Genomic DNA, 16,326 nt, shown 5'->3' on the forward strand with positions numbered 1-16,326 from the left:
GGTTTGACGTCATAGTAATACTAGCAGCTGTGTCCAGAGACAGTTGATTAAGCTGGTTTATTTCATCATTCATGGTGCGCAGTTCAGCTGATAGCTCTGACGTTACCGTTTTCAGCGTGCTATAGACATTATTTTTCGTTGTTGTCATTGCTGTATCGAATAGCGAGGTAATGTGATTTTTAATGGCAACAACACTTCCAGTCAAACTGCTGTTTTTGTTTATTGCTATCAATTCCTGTTTTATTGTTGTAAGCAAAATTTCTAGGCCATCGATCGCTTCGTGAACTATGTTAGGCTTCTCCAGTTGAAACGCGAGCCGGTGCATTACTTCCGTATTGGCTTGCAGTTGTGATTCCAGAAGTTGTTGTTGTTCAATAAGCCCTTTGAACTCAATCTTGGCCTGCATCAATTCTTGACATGATTCACAGCACGGTAATAGATACGAGTTGATGTCCACCCTCTTGTCCTTCTTCCGCAGTGATCCCCTCGGAACAGTCACTCCAATGCAAGCGGCGTGGAATTTTCTTGGGCAACCTATACACGTCCACATAACTGTATCGGCGGAAGTGTCGAAAGTGCAAATTTCGCAACTCATTATGATTGATGTACACACACGAAAAGCTGAATTAATAAAAAACTAAATGAAATATCGCGCACGGCACCTGGATCGAACGATAAAAGCGTGCGAACTTGACGACGACTGTGTTGTGAAAGGTGCAACCTTCCCATCGGCTGCTATTGAATTTTGGATCGATCGGAATTCTGGTTCCGGAATTACGGGTTTCAGAGTACGGCCACACAGAAATTTCTCATATAAACTATAGGAAAAATTAAAAATAGAATTTTTATTTTTGATGCTAAATGTGTTCAAGGTGCATGAAACGTCGAGATTTGATGCAAACTCGAAAAAAAAATTGACTACGATTCACTTTTTTGGATTTTGGCACATTTTTGCCTTTCTCATATAGAAAGGTTATGCAATCACTCTGAAAAACGTCAACCTAATCCCGGCCAAATTTTTTTTTCGACTCGTTTAGGGTTTCTGGATTTTAACAGAGGCGTAGTTGATGGTTTACGGAGAGGGGTTACACCCCCCCCCTCTACTGTTCGCGCCCCTCCTTTAAAAATCTCCTTAAATCACCCCTCAGACCACCACCCCATCCAGCCCTCATACCCCTCCCTTTCAACCCCGTCATCTTTAAACCACCACTGTATCACAAAGCATACCAATTTAAGCTGGGGAGTCGTTCGTTCATGGGACTTTCGCCCTCTTCACATACCCAGCCCCGCATGACAAAATAAGTTAGCAAGCAGATAACATTGATCTAATGATGATTAGGCTAATGGAGTATGACATTTTTTTGTTTCAAGTGTTTCACCGTCGACACGTAGCTCATCAAGTTCGTGGGTGGCATGCCATTGTGTATAAGTGCAAAGTGTACTAAGAATGTAATGGACATTTCCACAATTATGTTGAACATAAAAAGCCTCCGTGCCATAGTTTAGAGAAATGAGAAAGGCACAATTGCACCGCTAGGTGGATTAAAACAGGTTTTTTTGTTTTAATCGGAGTATTGGTTTGAATCACAATTTGCTATGTGATCGCACGCCACAACCCGTAACTCCGGAACCAGAAGTCGGTTCGGGATAAAATTTAATAACCATTAACGGGGACGCAACATCTTTCATTTGAGGCTAAGTTTGGTTGATTCGGTCTAGCCATCTCCGAGAAACCGATGTGACTGTTATTCTGAATTTGGACACTTCCGCCGGGGCTTCCGGAACCGATGATGGTGGCCAATGTGACCAAAACGACTTTGAATGGCCTAGTACTACAAATCGAAGCAGTTGTGGTCACATTTTGGAAAAAATTTCACCATTATACATTCGTGGCAGAATTTATTAATATCGACATTTTCTACGTGATCGTACTCATTACCCTGTAATACCGGAACCGGAAGTCGGATCCATTAGAAATTCAATAGCAGCCTATGGGAACGTTGCACCTTTCATTTGGGACTAAGTTTGTGAAAATCGGTTCAGCCATCTCTGAGAAAAGTGAGTGAGATTGTGTTCGCGTCCACACAGAGACGCACACACACAGGGCCGGCGGAAAGCGTGGGTAGTATGGGTGGTACTACCCACTCGAAAAAAAATTTTGATGTGCAACGCAGTTATCTCGCACTACAACATTTGAAAACATCGATGTACCACAATTCCATTTGCATAAACAAACGTGATTTAATGTGAATGTAATGTAAGCGTGTGCATTGCGAAAAGGGAAAAATCCTTACTAATGGATCCCTCACCCTATGCTTTCTACCCACTCGGACGTAAAGTGTTTCGCCGTCCCTGCACACACACACATACACACACAGACATTTGCCGAACTTGACGAGCTGAATCGAATGGTATATGTCACTCGGCCCTCCGGGCCTCCGTTAAAAACTCGATTTTCAGAACAATTGCAATACCTTTCTATTGAGAAAGGCAAAACATATTTTTCGATCTTCTAAAGCAGGCTATCCCCTTAAGTATGTACATTGAATCTAAAATTTAAAACAGTGCGCATATTCACCTTTCTAAAATAAAGTAATTACTAACCGATGCGAAAAAGTTTTGCCCTGGAAAACGTTCAGGAATCATAATGAATTAGATCAATCGGCACGCTCCCTATGTTATTTGGAGATTTATGCCTGCTTCTTTTTAATAATTACCACCATCTGAATTGAAAGGTAGATCCAGTTTACCATATATTTGAAAATATTATTCTCAAGACTGAGAAACATTAAAAATTATTCGAACAATTCGTGCAATCTAAAAATATCGAAATCGATCACCCTTCAAATTGGAACCGATCATTTCCGACTCTTTCCAATTCCCAATTCTGTATCCACTCGCTATTTCAATTCAACAAACTACAATGACTCAACCATCAGATTCCACAGATACGTCGAGCCTCCGAAGATTGTACGAAATCCGCAGCCATCTACGAACCAGAAATCATACCAACCGGCACCACGATACCCCATCATTACTGTAACCGAACATACGCCAACACCGTCGCCCGATTATCTCAAACGACAGGTTTGTGGTTAATTCTATACTACGTAGATAAGTTGTGCTCATCTCAAATATATTTTCACTACAATTGATGCAACACTTGTGGTCGATTTACCCTAATGGTTGAGTATAATGGCCAGAACAGAAGGCTTCATAACAAATGATAGGTTAGAACCCGACCTAGGCTTTGACACAACCTCAGTGGCTCATTCGACCAGAAAATAGAATATTGGTCTCACTAGGCTTGTCCCGTGGTATTACTTCTTACGCTTTTATTTTCTTATTCATTTCGTTCAACTCTACAGGGTTCAATCGACAGCCAACTCGACGCATTAAGCATTGGAGGCAGCACAGGGATGTTCAAAAGTCAAATGTTGAGGTCCCACACTGACTCTCACATAGGTTGATATCACAATCGCTACCTAATTCATATGAACATTATGAACTTAATTTATATTTTCAACATAGGATACAACAGTGGTGCCGACGAGACAGAAGCACCGGGTTCAAGCTTTTACATTACCAAGGAGGGTGGGATCGATTATGAAATCGTTCTCCTGGCAGTTCATTGCGTATTCAAGCGTGATTCCAACATTTGCACATTGCGTGTGCTGGAAACGGGATTAAATATATGCGAACTACTACTAGACCTGGGGGTGCTGAAATTGAGTGATCACGCACACACGTTGGCCATGGGGATTGTGAAACGAGCCTTATTGCATCTCGGATGTCCCCACGGATGCAATGATGGCAAGTTTCATGAGCATTCCACCCAAAATTACATGACTGAGGACTTTTTCTCTCTTTTCAGGAAGCCGTGTGCCACCTGCTGAAGTATTACGGACCGCTTGTCATTCTATCCTCTCACGGTTGTTACGCCAAGCTTCGAAACTATCCAAAGCTTATCTTCGGACTATGATAAGAACAACGCAGCTGCATGAATTGATTGAATTCTTTCATGCATTCGTAGGCTTTTGTGTGGATCCTAGTTCTTTGCTCTCACCCCTTAGTAAGTACCCCTTGTAGATTTACATTGTCATTTTATACACGGAAAACCAAAACAAATCGTTCATTTCAATTCATTCGGAGTCATGCAACCACTTTATTTCCAAAAACTATATTATAACGAATGTGATATTACGGTACCCAACAAATTATCCAATTACCGACGCTGAGTTTCATTTTATTTCCGTTATATACAGCATGTTTCGCTTGTAGAGGTCAACGTTCACCATCCTAATTTAGGGTTTGGAACTAAAAACTGCCACATTCGTGTTCGTATTTGGTTATGTACTTTCTTTTCTTTGAATTATGAAGCCAACCACGTTACAACTTTCCTATTTCTTAGGTTCTCCATAAACTTTCGTTCTTTCGACCATTTTTCACACACATGTTGGTTTGGTTGTTAAGGGGGTCGACCTATATGAACATAAAAAATCCTTTTTTTCATCTATACGATGATATATAGTCGGGAGCTTAAATTTAGGAAAACAGTAAGTTTTATTATTAACAACTTTACAAGCGTTTTTTTACAACTATGTAAGGCCGGTGTACAGATTCGATTATCCGTAGTGCTCAGAAAAATTTCACTCCGGATAACCGAGTCATTTTTGGTCAACCGCTTCACAATCTTTTTTTACCAAAACCTGCGATAAATTATTCACACAAGATAATCAACACAAATGCCCTGAAAACGGTGAAATGTTCGTGTGTTAACGTAACGAAAACACGAATCTAGTGCAGAATGAGAGTGGAGGAATCGTCAGAAATACTTCATTTTACTTCGGTATGCGATATGGATGAAGAAAATGTGGGTGTGACGGTGGTCCAAAGGAGGGGCGCTGATGAAGTAGGCAGGAGTTGTAAGGGTAAGAGGAGGAAGGCGATGCAATATTCAATTGCATACTATGCCTTCCATTTGAAACTTGATTTATGAAAATGGGTTTAGTCATCACCGAAGAACCGATGTGACTTTAATTGTGGAATATGCCCGAAATCCGGGACTTCCTAAATTGTCGATAGTGGAATATATATTTCAAGAATGTTTCATTGGCAATCAGTGATATAGATCTGCGAATCTAAGTAATTTGGTGACCATTTCAATAGTTTTTAGCCTCTGAGGTATTGCGATTGTATCAGTTTATATGGGAAATTACAGTGTGTCCTTACTAACCAACCTGTAACTCCGGAACCAGATCCAAAATCGAATGAAATTTTGTCAGCAGTCAATGGGCTTACTGTATCTTTCATTTGAAATCTAGTTTGTAAAAATCGGTCAAGAATTCGCTGGGGAATAGGTGTGAGTTCCCCGGAGGCATCATAAACCGTCATAGGTGGCCAATGTGGTCAAAGCTGCTTTGAATGATTATTAGTGATCTAGACCTCCAAATCAAAGTAATGCTGCACCCTTTTTAATACGCATTACATTATTTGGACATCATGGTGGTACCAGTTTATATGGGAATTTTCTGTGTGGCAACTAAAAATTCAATAGCAGCTTATGGGAGCGTTAATGTGTAAATCAGTTCAGCCATCTCTGAGAAAATTGTGTGAGTTTAATGACACACACAGACATTTTCCGATCTCGACGAACTGAATCGAATGGTATATGACTCTCGCCCCTTCGGGCCTCGGCTAGAAAGCCAATTTTTACAGTGCTTGCATAGCCTTTCTTTATATGAGAAAGGCAAAACTTGTGCGAGATAATATTAAATCTCGACGTTTCATGCATTTTAAAGATGATTGGCATCAAAAATACGAATTCGATTTCTAAAATGACCTTCACTTGCCTCCAGTTACGAGGGACAATATTACCCTTAAGAAACTTATTAAATAAATTCAACAAGCGTCTCTTGACAGAGTTTGGCAGATTCTTTAACGAGTGAAATTTGGTTCCATCTGGCCCTGGGACTTTATTGCTACATGATAAGAGAGTAAGTGAAACTATCGAAACGGTGTTTCTTTCGCGCTATCGTGTGGGGACGCAACGCGGTATATCTTCTGTGTCAGGGAGGAATGCGGACAAACCTTCTGGGAAAAATCGAATATCCAACGGTTTGAATATTCCACGCTCTCGTTAGTACTGTTCGGTTTCGTAAGCGCCGGGCCGAGCCCCAAACAGTGTTCATCGATGCTTCTCTCGTTAGCCCGTCGACGAACCGGCGCCAGTAGCTACGTTTTTTGGCTTTCATCAAACCCTTCATGCGCCTTTCCGCCATCGCGTACTGTCGATAGCTGGCTGGCAGCCCGTCGTCCCGGAAGGTCTTATACGCGGCGGCCTTCTCGACGTACACGTCTGAGCACTATTTGTCCAACCATGGGTTGGGAGGACGCCCGTGAGAGTTCGCGTCTGGTACGCGTTTAGTCTGAGCTTGAATCGCGGTATTGAGAATCAAGCCAGTCAGGAACCCGTACACTTCCTCCGGAGGAAGCTCTTGTGTCGACTCTACTTTCCCGGGTATCGCGGACGCGTAGTTCTTCCAATCAATATTTCGTGTGAGGTCATACGAAACATTGATTGTATTCGGTGGCCCTGAACCGGTAGCAATATTAATTACGTCTAAGGCGCTCGGACGCGCTGGAGGGGCAGGAATCCGTGTCATTTCACCCGTGTTCAAAATAGTCATATTGAAGTTGTTGCAAAGCTCATGGAATAAAGATAAAGATCAATTATCGTCATGAAGACAACCCCATGCCGTACCGTGAGTTGAAGTCACTTAAAACTAGCCTCAGTGCGGGGAGGAGCTCCGCAATATCGCAAAACTGTCGGTGCCTAACTGAGGCTCTAGGGGGAATGTAGGTGGAGCAATGCGAAAGTCTTTGCCTTTAATTCTGATCTGGCAAGCGACAACTTCAATGCCTGGTGTCGAGGGGAGGTTGATTCGATTTTCGATCCTCAAAAGTACTCCTCCGTAAGAGTCTTCTCGATCCAAGCGTATAATATTAAAATCGTGAAAGTGAAGGTATATATCTGAAGTAAGCCATGTCTCGTATAGTGCAAATGCATCGCATTTCAAGTTATTTAGTAAGATTTTAAAGGAATCGATTTTCGGGATAATGCTTCTGCAATTCCACTATAGGACAGTGATTAAATCCGTGACCTCGTTCGATGAAGCCAGCACTGGTTTTTTTCTCTGGCTGAATTATGAGAACGCTTGGGGTTTTTGGTGTTCCTGGAAGTGCCGGGAATTCCTTTTCTGAGCTCAGGTTTCTGAGACCGGGAGCAACTTGCTTCGGCACCAGTAGGGGAGAGTGGGTACGTTTGATCCCACTTTTGTTTTTTTCTCATAACTTTTCAATGAAATAAAAATTTTAATTGCAAAGTTCGCCAGCTTGTAGTCAATTCGAACTGTAAGAGCTATGAATAATGTTTAAATCCGAATACTATGTCCTGTTAGTAATATGAACAGTTTTGAAAATCATGTCAAAACGAGGTTTTTGTAAAAACGTGTGGTAACTTGATCCCCTGCCTACTAGGCCTAAAGAAACAAAGCACACTATGACTAATAGGCACGAAAGTTCAACTAACCACCTATCCTGACCAATTAATTGATAAGACTATATTTTTAGATGCACGACATACTTTAACCACAGTAGAAAGTCAAGACAAGTAAAGTGCTGTTTAACTTGCTTTTCCAATCTTCAATAACTTATACCATATTTTTTCACGGAAAAAAACATATTAGATCAATTAATAGTGCCAGGTACTTTATGGAAATGATGTTTTTCTATTTCTATACATTTCGAAGGTGTTTAAGAGAACTAATAATAGGAATCAAGAATACCAAGTGTTACAGGGATCAAAGATACCTATTGTATGAGGTGAACAAAATTTTAGTTTTTTTTGTATGTGTTGTGAAACTTTTTATTCGAAAAACGTGTTTTTCTAGACAAAAACTTTTAGAAAGTAATCGTACATGAAAATATTCATGCATAATTAGTTCGACGATCACATACAACCGCTCAAATTTTTTTTAAAAAGATCTTCGAGAGGGATTTGAACACATATTTTCTAAAATATTATATAACTTTTCCAAACCAAATGTAATACATCAGATTGTTTTTTCAAACATCATAAACGACCAAATATTTCGATTTCTTTTAATATAGTGATAACTTTATGCGTATATATTATGTGATATGACCAGGGAATCAAATATCCCCAAGGATCAAGTGTCCTCACTCTCCCCTACTTCTTTGAGTAGTTATTGTATGGGGGCCATAAAGAGACACCTTCTGGCCTTTACGACGAAACTTGGGAGAGGAAATGTTTCTTCTTTTTTATTGCTTCTAGGCACAGCAGAAGATGTTCCCTCCTGGGATTCATCACAGTCGCCTTCGTCAGTAGACAAGTTGGTATAGAGGTTAGTAGGAACCGGGGGCGTAGCTATCTTAAGCATTTCTGCAAAAGATCGCTAGAGCGTCCCTGAAGGGACAGTTCATGACCCACGGCGCAAAGAGGCGAAGAAGTAGACGAACTTAAGCAAAGAGGAGGTAATTGGGTAAAGCAGAACCGGCGAAAATCACCCGATAAGAGACTGAGTTGACGTATGTTTTCTTCCCGTCAGCTGCGACTGATGCTAAAGGTAAACGTTTGCACTCCAGTATCTTCACTGGCTTGAGCATGAGGTCTTTGAAACAGACAGTCCAATGTTTCAGCAGATCCTCGCAACTCAGACTCGAATCGGGAACGACCCCACAGACTTCAACCCTGTTAGCTGGAATATACACTCTGTACTACTTCGTAAAAGGCCCGTAACCAGTAATATCATTTGCCTGATTTCAACTGTTTCCAACCACCCGAAGCTTATCAGGGCGAATTTTCGATATTTCTGTCACGGCCGAATACCGATCCGTCAGAACTCGAGAAATCTGCAACAGATTCAAACACTTTTTGTCTTTGGTCCGGAAGAAGATCACGAAGGGACCAATTGCCGAGCTTAGATATACATTGAGCCGGGGAGCCGATTTTGTTTGGACGTCCATCTCACCTTGAGATGAACCGCCGTCAGGGAAAGTCATTTTTGCACGGGCCTTCTGCCCAGTGCATGTTAGTAGGAGAACCAAGAAGGGGAAACGTTAAATAATACTTAACTTCTGTATGTAACGGTATCCAGACAGCTTACTACAAGAACACTGCTTCTCTGGGGTGGCATTACGCATCTCGAAACGAAAGGTTTATTGTATGCAAGCTTGTATGAAAAAGTCGAATCGAAATGGTTCCATAATGTCGCCCCAGGTCACTGACCGGCTAACGGTACTCAGAAACAGAAACACAGAAGAAGGGAAAAATACTGAAACCTCGACGAGGCAGAGAGTGCGCAAGATAATCTTGAAGCGGATTAGCACTATTCTTTGTCACTGTACATTGTAATGTGTACAATGAGTGTTCAGTATTAATTTTTACGCAAGAATATTTTTACATAGATTAAATGTACTGAGGACGAAAGACAATGCGGTTTCGCAAAACAACGCACGACGCCGTAACTAGTACAACCAAAGACAAATAATAATAACCAAAGACAAATAATAATAACTGATCCACGGTAACAGCCGAAATGACAGTCGTCAACGATGTTGTATACCGTGCAGCGATGCCAGATTTACAGATATGTCTGTATTTTACAGACTTTTGATGGTCTCCTACAGACGTAATCAGAAATCTACAGACTTTTAAAAGAGTAACAGAGCGATTCCTTCGCAAAAGTTTTCTAATTTCAAGCTACTTTTAAAGTAATAATCTAGTGTAAATAGGCTTTACACCACCATCTACAGAATTATACAGACATTTTAATTATTCTGATACAGACATTTCACAAAAACATGTGGCATCGCTGATACCATGTATCTAATTCACGCAACACGAGCGACCTCTGCAATAAAATAGCAAAGATAATGTTATATACCTATTGTATACCCATACCCCATTGTACTCTACTAAGAATGTAATAGACATTTCCATAATTATATCGAACATAGCCAACCATGGAATCATAGTTTAAAGAAATGGGAAAGGCACAATTGCACCACTAGGTGGATTAAAGCAGACGTTTTGTATCATAAGGATAAAAATCTACATTTTGATCATTGATAAGTAGTACATCCTCATCAATTATTTAATAATTTTCCATAGTTCAACTAGTATATTCGCCTTAAATTTTCTCCCATCTTAATTGATCTGCTATTCTTTCGTTTAAACATCAATGAGTTATTTAAGAAAGATATATCACCACAGTAGAGAAATTCAATTCCATAAAATATGATGATCTCCAATTCGAACAACACTTTATCGGATCATTAATCTCTATGATTTCCTCTGGCGTTTAGAACAACTATTGACAAAAGATCAATTTTTTAAAAGGGCGTGAAATTTTTTCCAAAATTGTTTGTTTGAGTACCGTATTTCATATACCAAAACTATCTGAGAAATGCATTATTTGGGGGAATGCAAACTTTTGTGCAAATTTTTTTTTAATTTTATCTTTTGTCAGTGAAAACCTAAAGAAATCAGAAACATTTTAAGTTTGATGGCAGTATGGAGAAACACTCCATAAAAAAGCTTTTCTAATGATAACTTTAACCATGTTTTTAAATTTAATTCAAATAGATAGACAACACTATAATTTTATTATGAAATGTGATTCTGAATTTCAAATCAAAATGCAATTAACGGAAATCTTCCAAAATGCGACAGTTTTCGATATATTTGGAATTTTGTTTCAACAAAAACAATAAAGTCGTAAAATTATGGAGAAACGCGAGGAACTTTTAATAACGGCTTGATTTAACGAATTTATTGTTTTTGTTGAAATAAAATTCCAAATATCTGGAGAACTTTTGCGTTTTAAAAGATTTTCGTTAAATGCAATTTGATTTGAAATGGTATTGAGAATCTTATTTCATAATAAAATTAGTTTTGTCTGGCAAGTTGTATGAAATTTGAAAACATGTTTACAGTTATCGTTAGAAAAACTTTTTATTTGTAGTGTCGCCATTCCTTAATTATATTTAAAATATTTTTTCTCTCTTAAGGTTTTCATTGACAGAAGATAAAAAATTTAAAAAAACGGTTATATAACAAATGTTTGAACATAAATTTTCTATATGTTTTTTGTATAGAAGTTTTCATTCTCTGTAACTCTTTTTCAGATAATTGTGCTTTATAAAAAATGTTAATCGAACAATTATTTTTGGAAAATGCGGCATGAAAAAATTTCTACGCTCTTTTAAAAATTGCACTTGACTCAAAATGATCTCACTGACTGTGGAATATGTTTAGTCTTAGTCACCGGTATACGTGTAAAGTTTCATCGGAATCAAAAATTGTCGGCAACGATTTTAAAGATTTTCGGACGGATCTTCGTGGAATTCATTATAAAGCAAAATGTTCGTGTCTATACCCTAGCTTAGAAACAAATGAAATTAGAAATCTCTTTCCAGTTGATTGTACTATATTATTATTTTAAAGCTTAAGACGCGGAAATTAATCAAATTGACTTCGAAAGGGTCCGTCATCTTCTTGTTGAATTGTGGCATGTTTAACGTATTCTCCACGGTGTAAATAAATAGAACCACTTAAAGGATTAGATTAGTTATTCAAATATTCCAGTTTATTCGCGATTTAACCAATTTGGAGTATTCAATGAGAAAAAACAATCCCTGAAAATAAATATTAAAAGATTTAATCCCTAAAGAATTGGTTAGTAACTAAATTGGTTATCTGATAACAAACAAAATGCATAGTTATTTTCATGTTATATATTTCCTACAACGACACCTTTATTGCTTGTAAAGTAGTTGCTTGCACGTATATGTGTTTCATCTATCACATTCAGACCTTAAGAGACCATCTGCCATAAAAACGCTGACTCCTGACTTTGGCGGTATATCAGGCGGCCAGGGAGGATACGCCACCAACTTCGGTAGTGGACTTAGCGGAGGCGCTGAGAGTCAGGTTGTCGCAGCTGTCTTCAAAACATTGGTCAGCCGGTTCGTGAACGCACTTAAAGAGCTCAAAGGACAGGAAAACGTCGCCTTATATTGTGATGTACGGCAACTTGTCACATATGTAAAAGGTGCCCATGGAGGACCGTTTAGACGTGTAGCTCTGAGTGGAATACTAGCTATTACCCCAAGACCGCATAAGCAAGCTCCCAACATACAAACCACCCGAGTGATCAGGTATTGTATGAATATTACAAATTATATCATAATCTAAGCAAATTTTATCTGCTAGGCATATTCCAGCCAATGATATTCAAACATATCAACAGGATGAAAAAAATCAACGAAAGTTGTTGTTCAAGAAGAAAAGCACATCTTCAACGTGTGCCGTAAGTCTAATGGATGTTGTTTTGGTGTTGGATGTTAAATAAATAATTGGCATAAACGCACAGTTTGTACCACTGTTATTGCAGAGCCTGTTGGAGACAGAGGGTTTAGAGGAACATTGCCGAGCCAGTCAAAGTCCTTTAAGTAATCTCCGACGGAAGGGAGCTCCACCAAGGCCTACTTTGACACCGAGACATAGCGAAAGAGCACTACTTTCTGATTCGACTTCAAGCTCCGAGAGAAATTCAGTTGGTCGACTCAGTGGGATTGTCCGTTGGTTTCGAGGTTCGAAGGAACGCGAGTCTATCGATTTAGAATCTGGAGTGATGGGAAGTTCAGAGATAACGACTTCATTTATGCGAAAAGGGTCGTTGAATTTCCAAGCGAGAGCTCGCGCTACCGAAGGAATCGGACGATCAATCCAAAGAGCACGAAGACGAGTAGAGCGTAGACTTGGACGGTTTGGAATTGGAAAAGGAAAGAAAAAAATGGGTGGTACAGAAGATGTTTCTGGAAGTTGTAAGTTACGTTTGACAATATAGATTTAAATCCATACTAAAACATTTATCGTAAAAAGATTTTAGTCGACGCAGCTCATTTGACACGGCTGAAGGCCCGCGAGAATCTGAAGTAGTTGTTCTGAAAGAACGTCGCCTCATTCCAATTGATCCAGTTCGCGAGGGAATGGCACGGTTTTCATTTTTACTGGAAACGTGTGCTCCGGGATCAATTCCAGATCCACCGCTGATTGCTGCCCTACTAGATTTACCACAAGCTCCAATTGTTGCGCGCGCCGCTTTACTAATGGAGTGTGCACATTTTGTGCATCTCTGCAATCGTGGCCAGTGGCCCAGCTGGATGAAACAGAACATTCCGTCATTTAGACCGTCTGCACCTGCACTTGGAAATCGAACTTCATTGGCCGCTGGAGTACGGCGGATTCATATACTGCAGCGAGCCGCCGGGAAAATGTTCCATCAGGTAACAAGTCTAAGGAGTGTCACAATGCAGATTACTGTATTTATTTTATAATTACAATAGTGGGGTGAAGCGTTGGGATTCCGATTAGATGACATGCTTAACAACGAAAAAAAGACTTACGAGCAAGTGTCGTCCAATTTATCTGACCCGGAAAAGCAAAAACAATTACTACAGCAGGACGAAGAGGAAGATTTTCTCGATGAAAGTAATATATACACAACAGGAAATGTGATTTTAAGTACTAACTTCACTACATTCCAGTGAGTGTTAACCCACATGGTAATGACTGCCCACCAGCATTAAAACTAGTGGCATGCATGCTACTGATGGAAATCACCGGATTTCTGAGAGAAACTTATCAAACTTTGCCAAAAGCTTCAAGGCTGTCAACTAAAGAGAAACAAGTACCTTGGGATAAAGTTTGTCGGTAAGCTCTATAGAAACCATATGGTCGTTAACTTTGACTAACGTGTACATAAATCTATTCGAGTAGTGAAACGAATCGCCGTTGGTCAATGGCTTTAAGCTCGATGGGACACTCCCAAACATCTGCGCAGAGTCTGCAATCGATTGCAGGTCAAACGGAACGTAAAATCTCGTTCGTTCTTCAGGAGCCGGACAATGAGTCCGAAGGTAGTAGCAACACAACATTAACAATACAAGGCGAGGAAGTCGTACAACGTAAGTTTAATACATCTAGATCAACTAGATTGTAAACCCTGCAAAAAACACCATGTACTACACCCTCACCGAGCTATTGAATTAAAATGTAGTTGATCGCATGATCGTTAACCTTAGTTGTCCTGAAAAATAACTGTGTAACTTTAAATTGTGTGTCTCCCCCCTTTTCCAAGAAGCCCAAAAGCGTTCCATCACCACTACGAGAAACTTCCTATTGAGACGTGGAACTTCCACAACACCTGCGGGTGGCTCCTTCAAACGAAGGTCATTGAAACTACGTCGTGGAGCCAAGGATTTGAAGGATAATGACGATTGTAATACCTGTCGAGACCAATCATTCGCTAGCCACTGAGTTAATATGCTTTTTCCATATTCTATAGATCCCGTTCGACGAACTGATTCAATACAATCTCGCAGAAAAGTTTCCTCGTTATCCGACCGCAGTGATAACTCTGAACCTGGTCAAGTAAGCGGTGGAGAGGAATCGCCGGGAATTTTAAGGTGTGTATTGAATGTTTATTATTTGAACTTTCAATCAAAGTTACAATTTCTCTACAAAACTTGTTAACAGTGATGATCAACCTCCGGAGTCACCATGCGATTCTAACGATTCGGACGAAACAGCTAAGAATCTTCCCTGGATGCGATCAATTTCCGCATTTCTAAACTCATTCAACTACTACTGCGACCATCAGAATTTTTGTCACCCATTCTGCTATCGTAGACATATGCGCGGCGCGACCCGTTTAGTGAAAGCAGTTCGTAAGGTAAGAACGTAAATTCCAATATAATATATTCCACATAAAAATCGCCGAAAAAAGCTACATCACTTGTGGTATTTCCATACCCTTAAAGGTAGATTTCATGGATGATAGATTGTGACAAAAATATATCTTTTGTACATTATTTTTTACTTGACTCCAAAAGAATATATGTTTGTTAGGATGGGGCATAGTTGTATGGAAAAAACGTAAATTTTACAGTATCCAGCCAGAACAAATCTTTTTTGGTCACAAACAACTGCGCAAAATTTGAGGTCGATTAGTTATGACTAAGCTGACCAACTCTAACGAAAAAATCCGGACACCTTCCAGCAAGGAAGCGTAATCGTTCACCACACTCATAAAGGTGGTTCGTATAGTGTACGGATTTTTTCGACAGAGTTGGTCAACTTAGTTATGACCCAGCATAGCGCATTGCGTTTGAAATTTGTATGGAAATTCGTATGGAAATAACTACTTTTTTCATTCTCAATTCTAGAGATCCCAGATTTACCTCCAAAATGCAACCTATAATTTATATGCAGAGTCTAGGATATGCCGAACAACTTTGCCGAAGGAAGGATAAGCTAAAATGTTCCTTAAAAATGTTATAGCAGTTCAAAGTCCGATGGTTCGAATAACGTCGATTTTTTTTTGTTTTTATCGAATTTGTACGTTCAAAAGCATTTGCCAAATTTCATAGACGTAGTTAAATGATGAAAGGGTCGGATGGGGAGGGGGTGTGTTTATACACATAAACAGAAATTCAGTTTCATACGAAATACATATGATCGAGTTGGTATGATCAGTTCAACTCTTGACAACTATATGATTTTGGTGTACAAGACAACTGTCGAAATCCAGTTTAAGTGGAAATTTGTAGCACTAAGAAATTTCGGGTTTTGCAAGTCGACAAAGCGATCGTACTCCGTTTTTAATTTCTGAGCAAAGCAAGATGAGAAGGCAGACTGCACAAGGAGTTTGATCTATTATCTAAACCAGCCTTTTAGCCGTGAGGCGTCGACTAATTGAACTATCTCAGCCACGCGTTGATCAATTTGTTTCTTGATTACATACGTTTGTTTTTTTACAAATCTTAGGATGTATTAACGAGCACATAAATTTTGTGTAATATTTTACGTTCAAAGCACATATTAATCATGCTTCGCAAATTGCACTTAGAAATAATTATTAAGCTATAATTTTAATACGATTCATGTGAAATTCTTAAACGAGACATCTAAATGTTTTTCCACATAAGCAATACCGTCGTGCGGGGCTACTTTGGATATGTGGGCTACTTTGCACACTTTAGTTTTTATTTACTAAAAGCGCGCTTTTATTAGTTTTATTATACCTTTGACATTTGTAGAGCCATGTCTTTTAAACATGTTGCATATGCCTTTTGTCATTTTTCTTAACACTGTTTACCAAAACAAACAAAACACTTCAAGGGTCGATAAAAGTGATTGGAGGTTCGTAAAATAAGACTGCTCAACAAAACAAAAAA

At 39.4% G+C, this 16,326-nt stretch overlaps 1 protein-coding gene across 4 annotated transcripts in view; it reads left to right on the forward strand.

Moving 5' to 3' along the window:
* LOC131677873 (protein unc-80 homolog) overlaps window positions 1–16,326 on the forward strand; it is an 82,554-nt gene that overhangs the window by 41,902 nt on the left and 24,326 nt on the right. Inside the window, exons 13-26 of one of the 4 annotated variants that reach the window (XM_058957958.1) lie at window positions 2,940–3,087; window positions 3,369–3,465; window positions 3,532–3,817; window positions 3,879–4,072; window positions 11,898–12,243; window positions 12,299–12,395; window positions 12,459–12,912; window positions 12,971–13,374; window positions 13,435–13,579; window positions 13,636–13,801; window positions 13,868–14,055; window positions 14,229–14,369; window positions 14,436–14,556; window positions 14,627–14,822. In XM_058957958.1, the coding sequence (XP_058813941.1) occupies window positions 2,940–3,087; window positions 3,369–3,465; window positions 3,532–3,817; window positions 3,879–4,072; window positions 11,898–12,243; window positions 12,299–12,395; window positions 12,459–12,912; window positions 12,971–13,374; window positions 13,435–13,579; window positions 13,636–13,801; window positions 13,868–14,055; window positions 14,229–14,369; window positions 14,436–14,556; window positions 14,627–14,822 (2,983 nt within the window). The remainder of the gene's footprint in view (window positions 1–2,939; window positions 3,088–3,368; window positions 3,466–3,531; window positions 3,818–3,878; window positions 4,073–11,897; window positions 12,244–12,298; window positions 12,396–12,458; window positions 12,913–12,970; window positions 13,375–13,434; window positions 13,580–13,635; window positions 13,802–13,867; window positions 14,056–14,228; window positions 14,370–14,435; window positions 14,557–14,626; window positions 14,823–16,326) is intronic. The other 3 variants (XM_058957959.1, XM_058957960.1, XM_058957961.1) reach the window with 3 other exon arrangements.

Source organism: Topomyia yanbarensis, chromosome 1 (genome assembly GCF_030247195.1).
Source record: "Topomyia yanbarensis strain Yona2022 chromosome 1, ASM3024719v1, whole genome shotgun sequence".
NCBI lineage: Eukaryota > Metazoa > Arthropoda > Insecta > Diptera > Culicidae > Topomyia > Topomyia yanbarensis.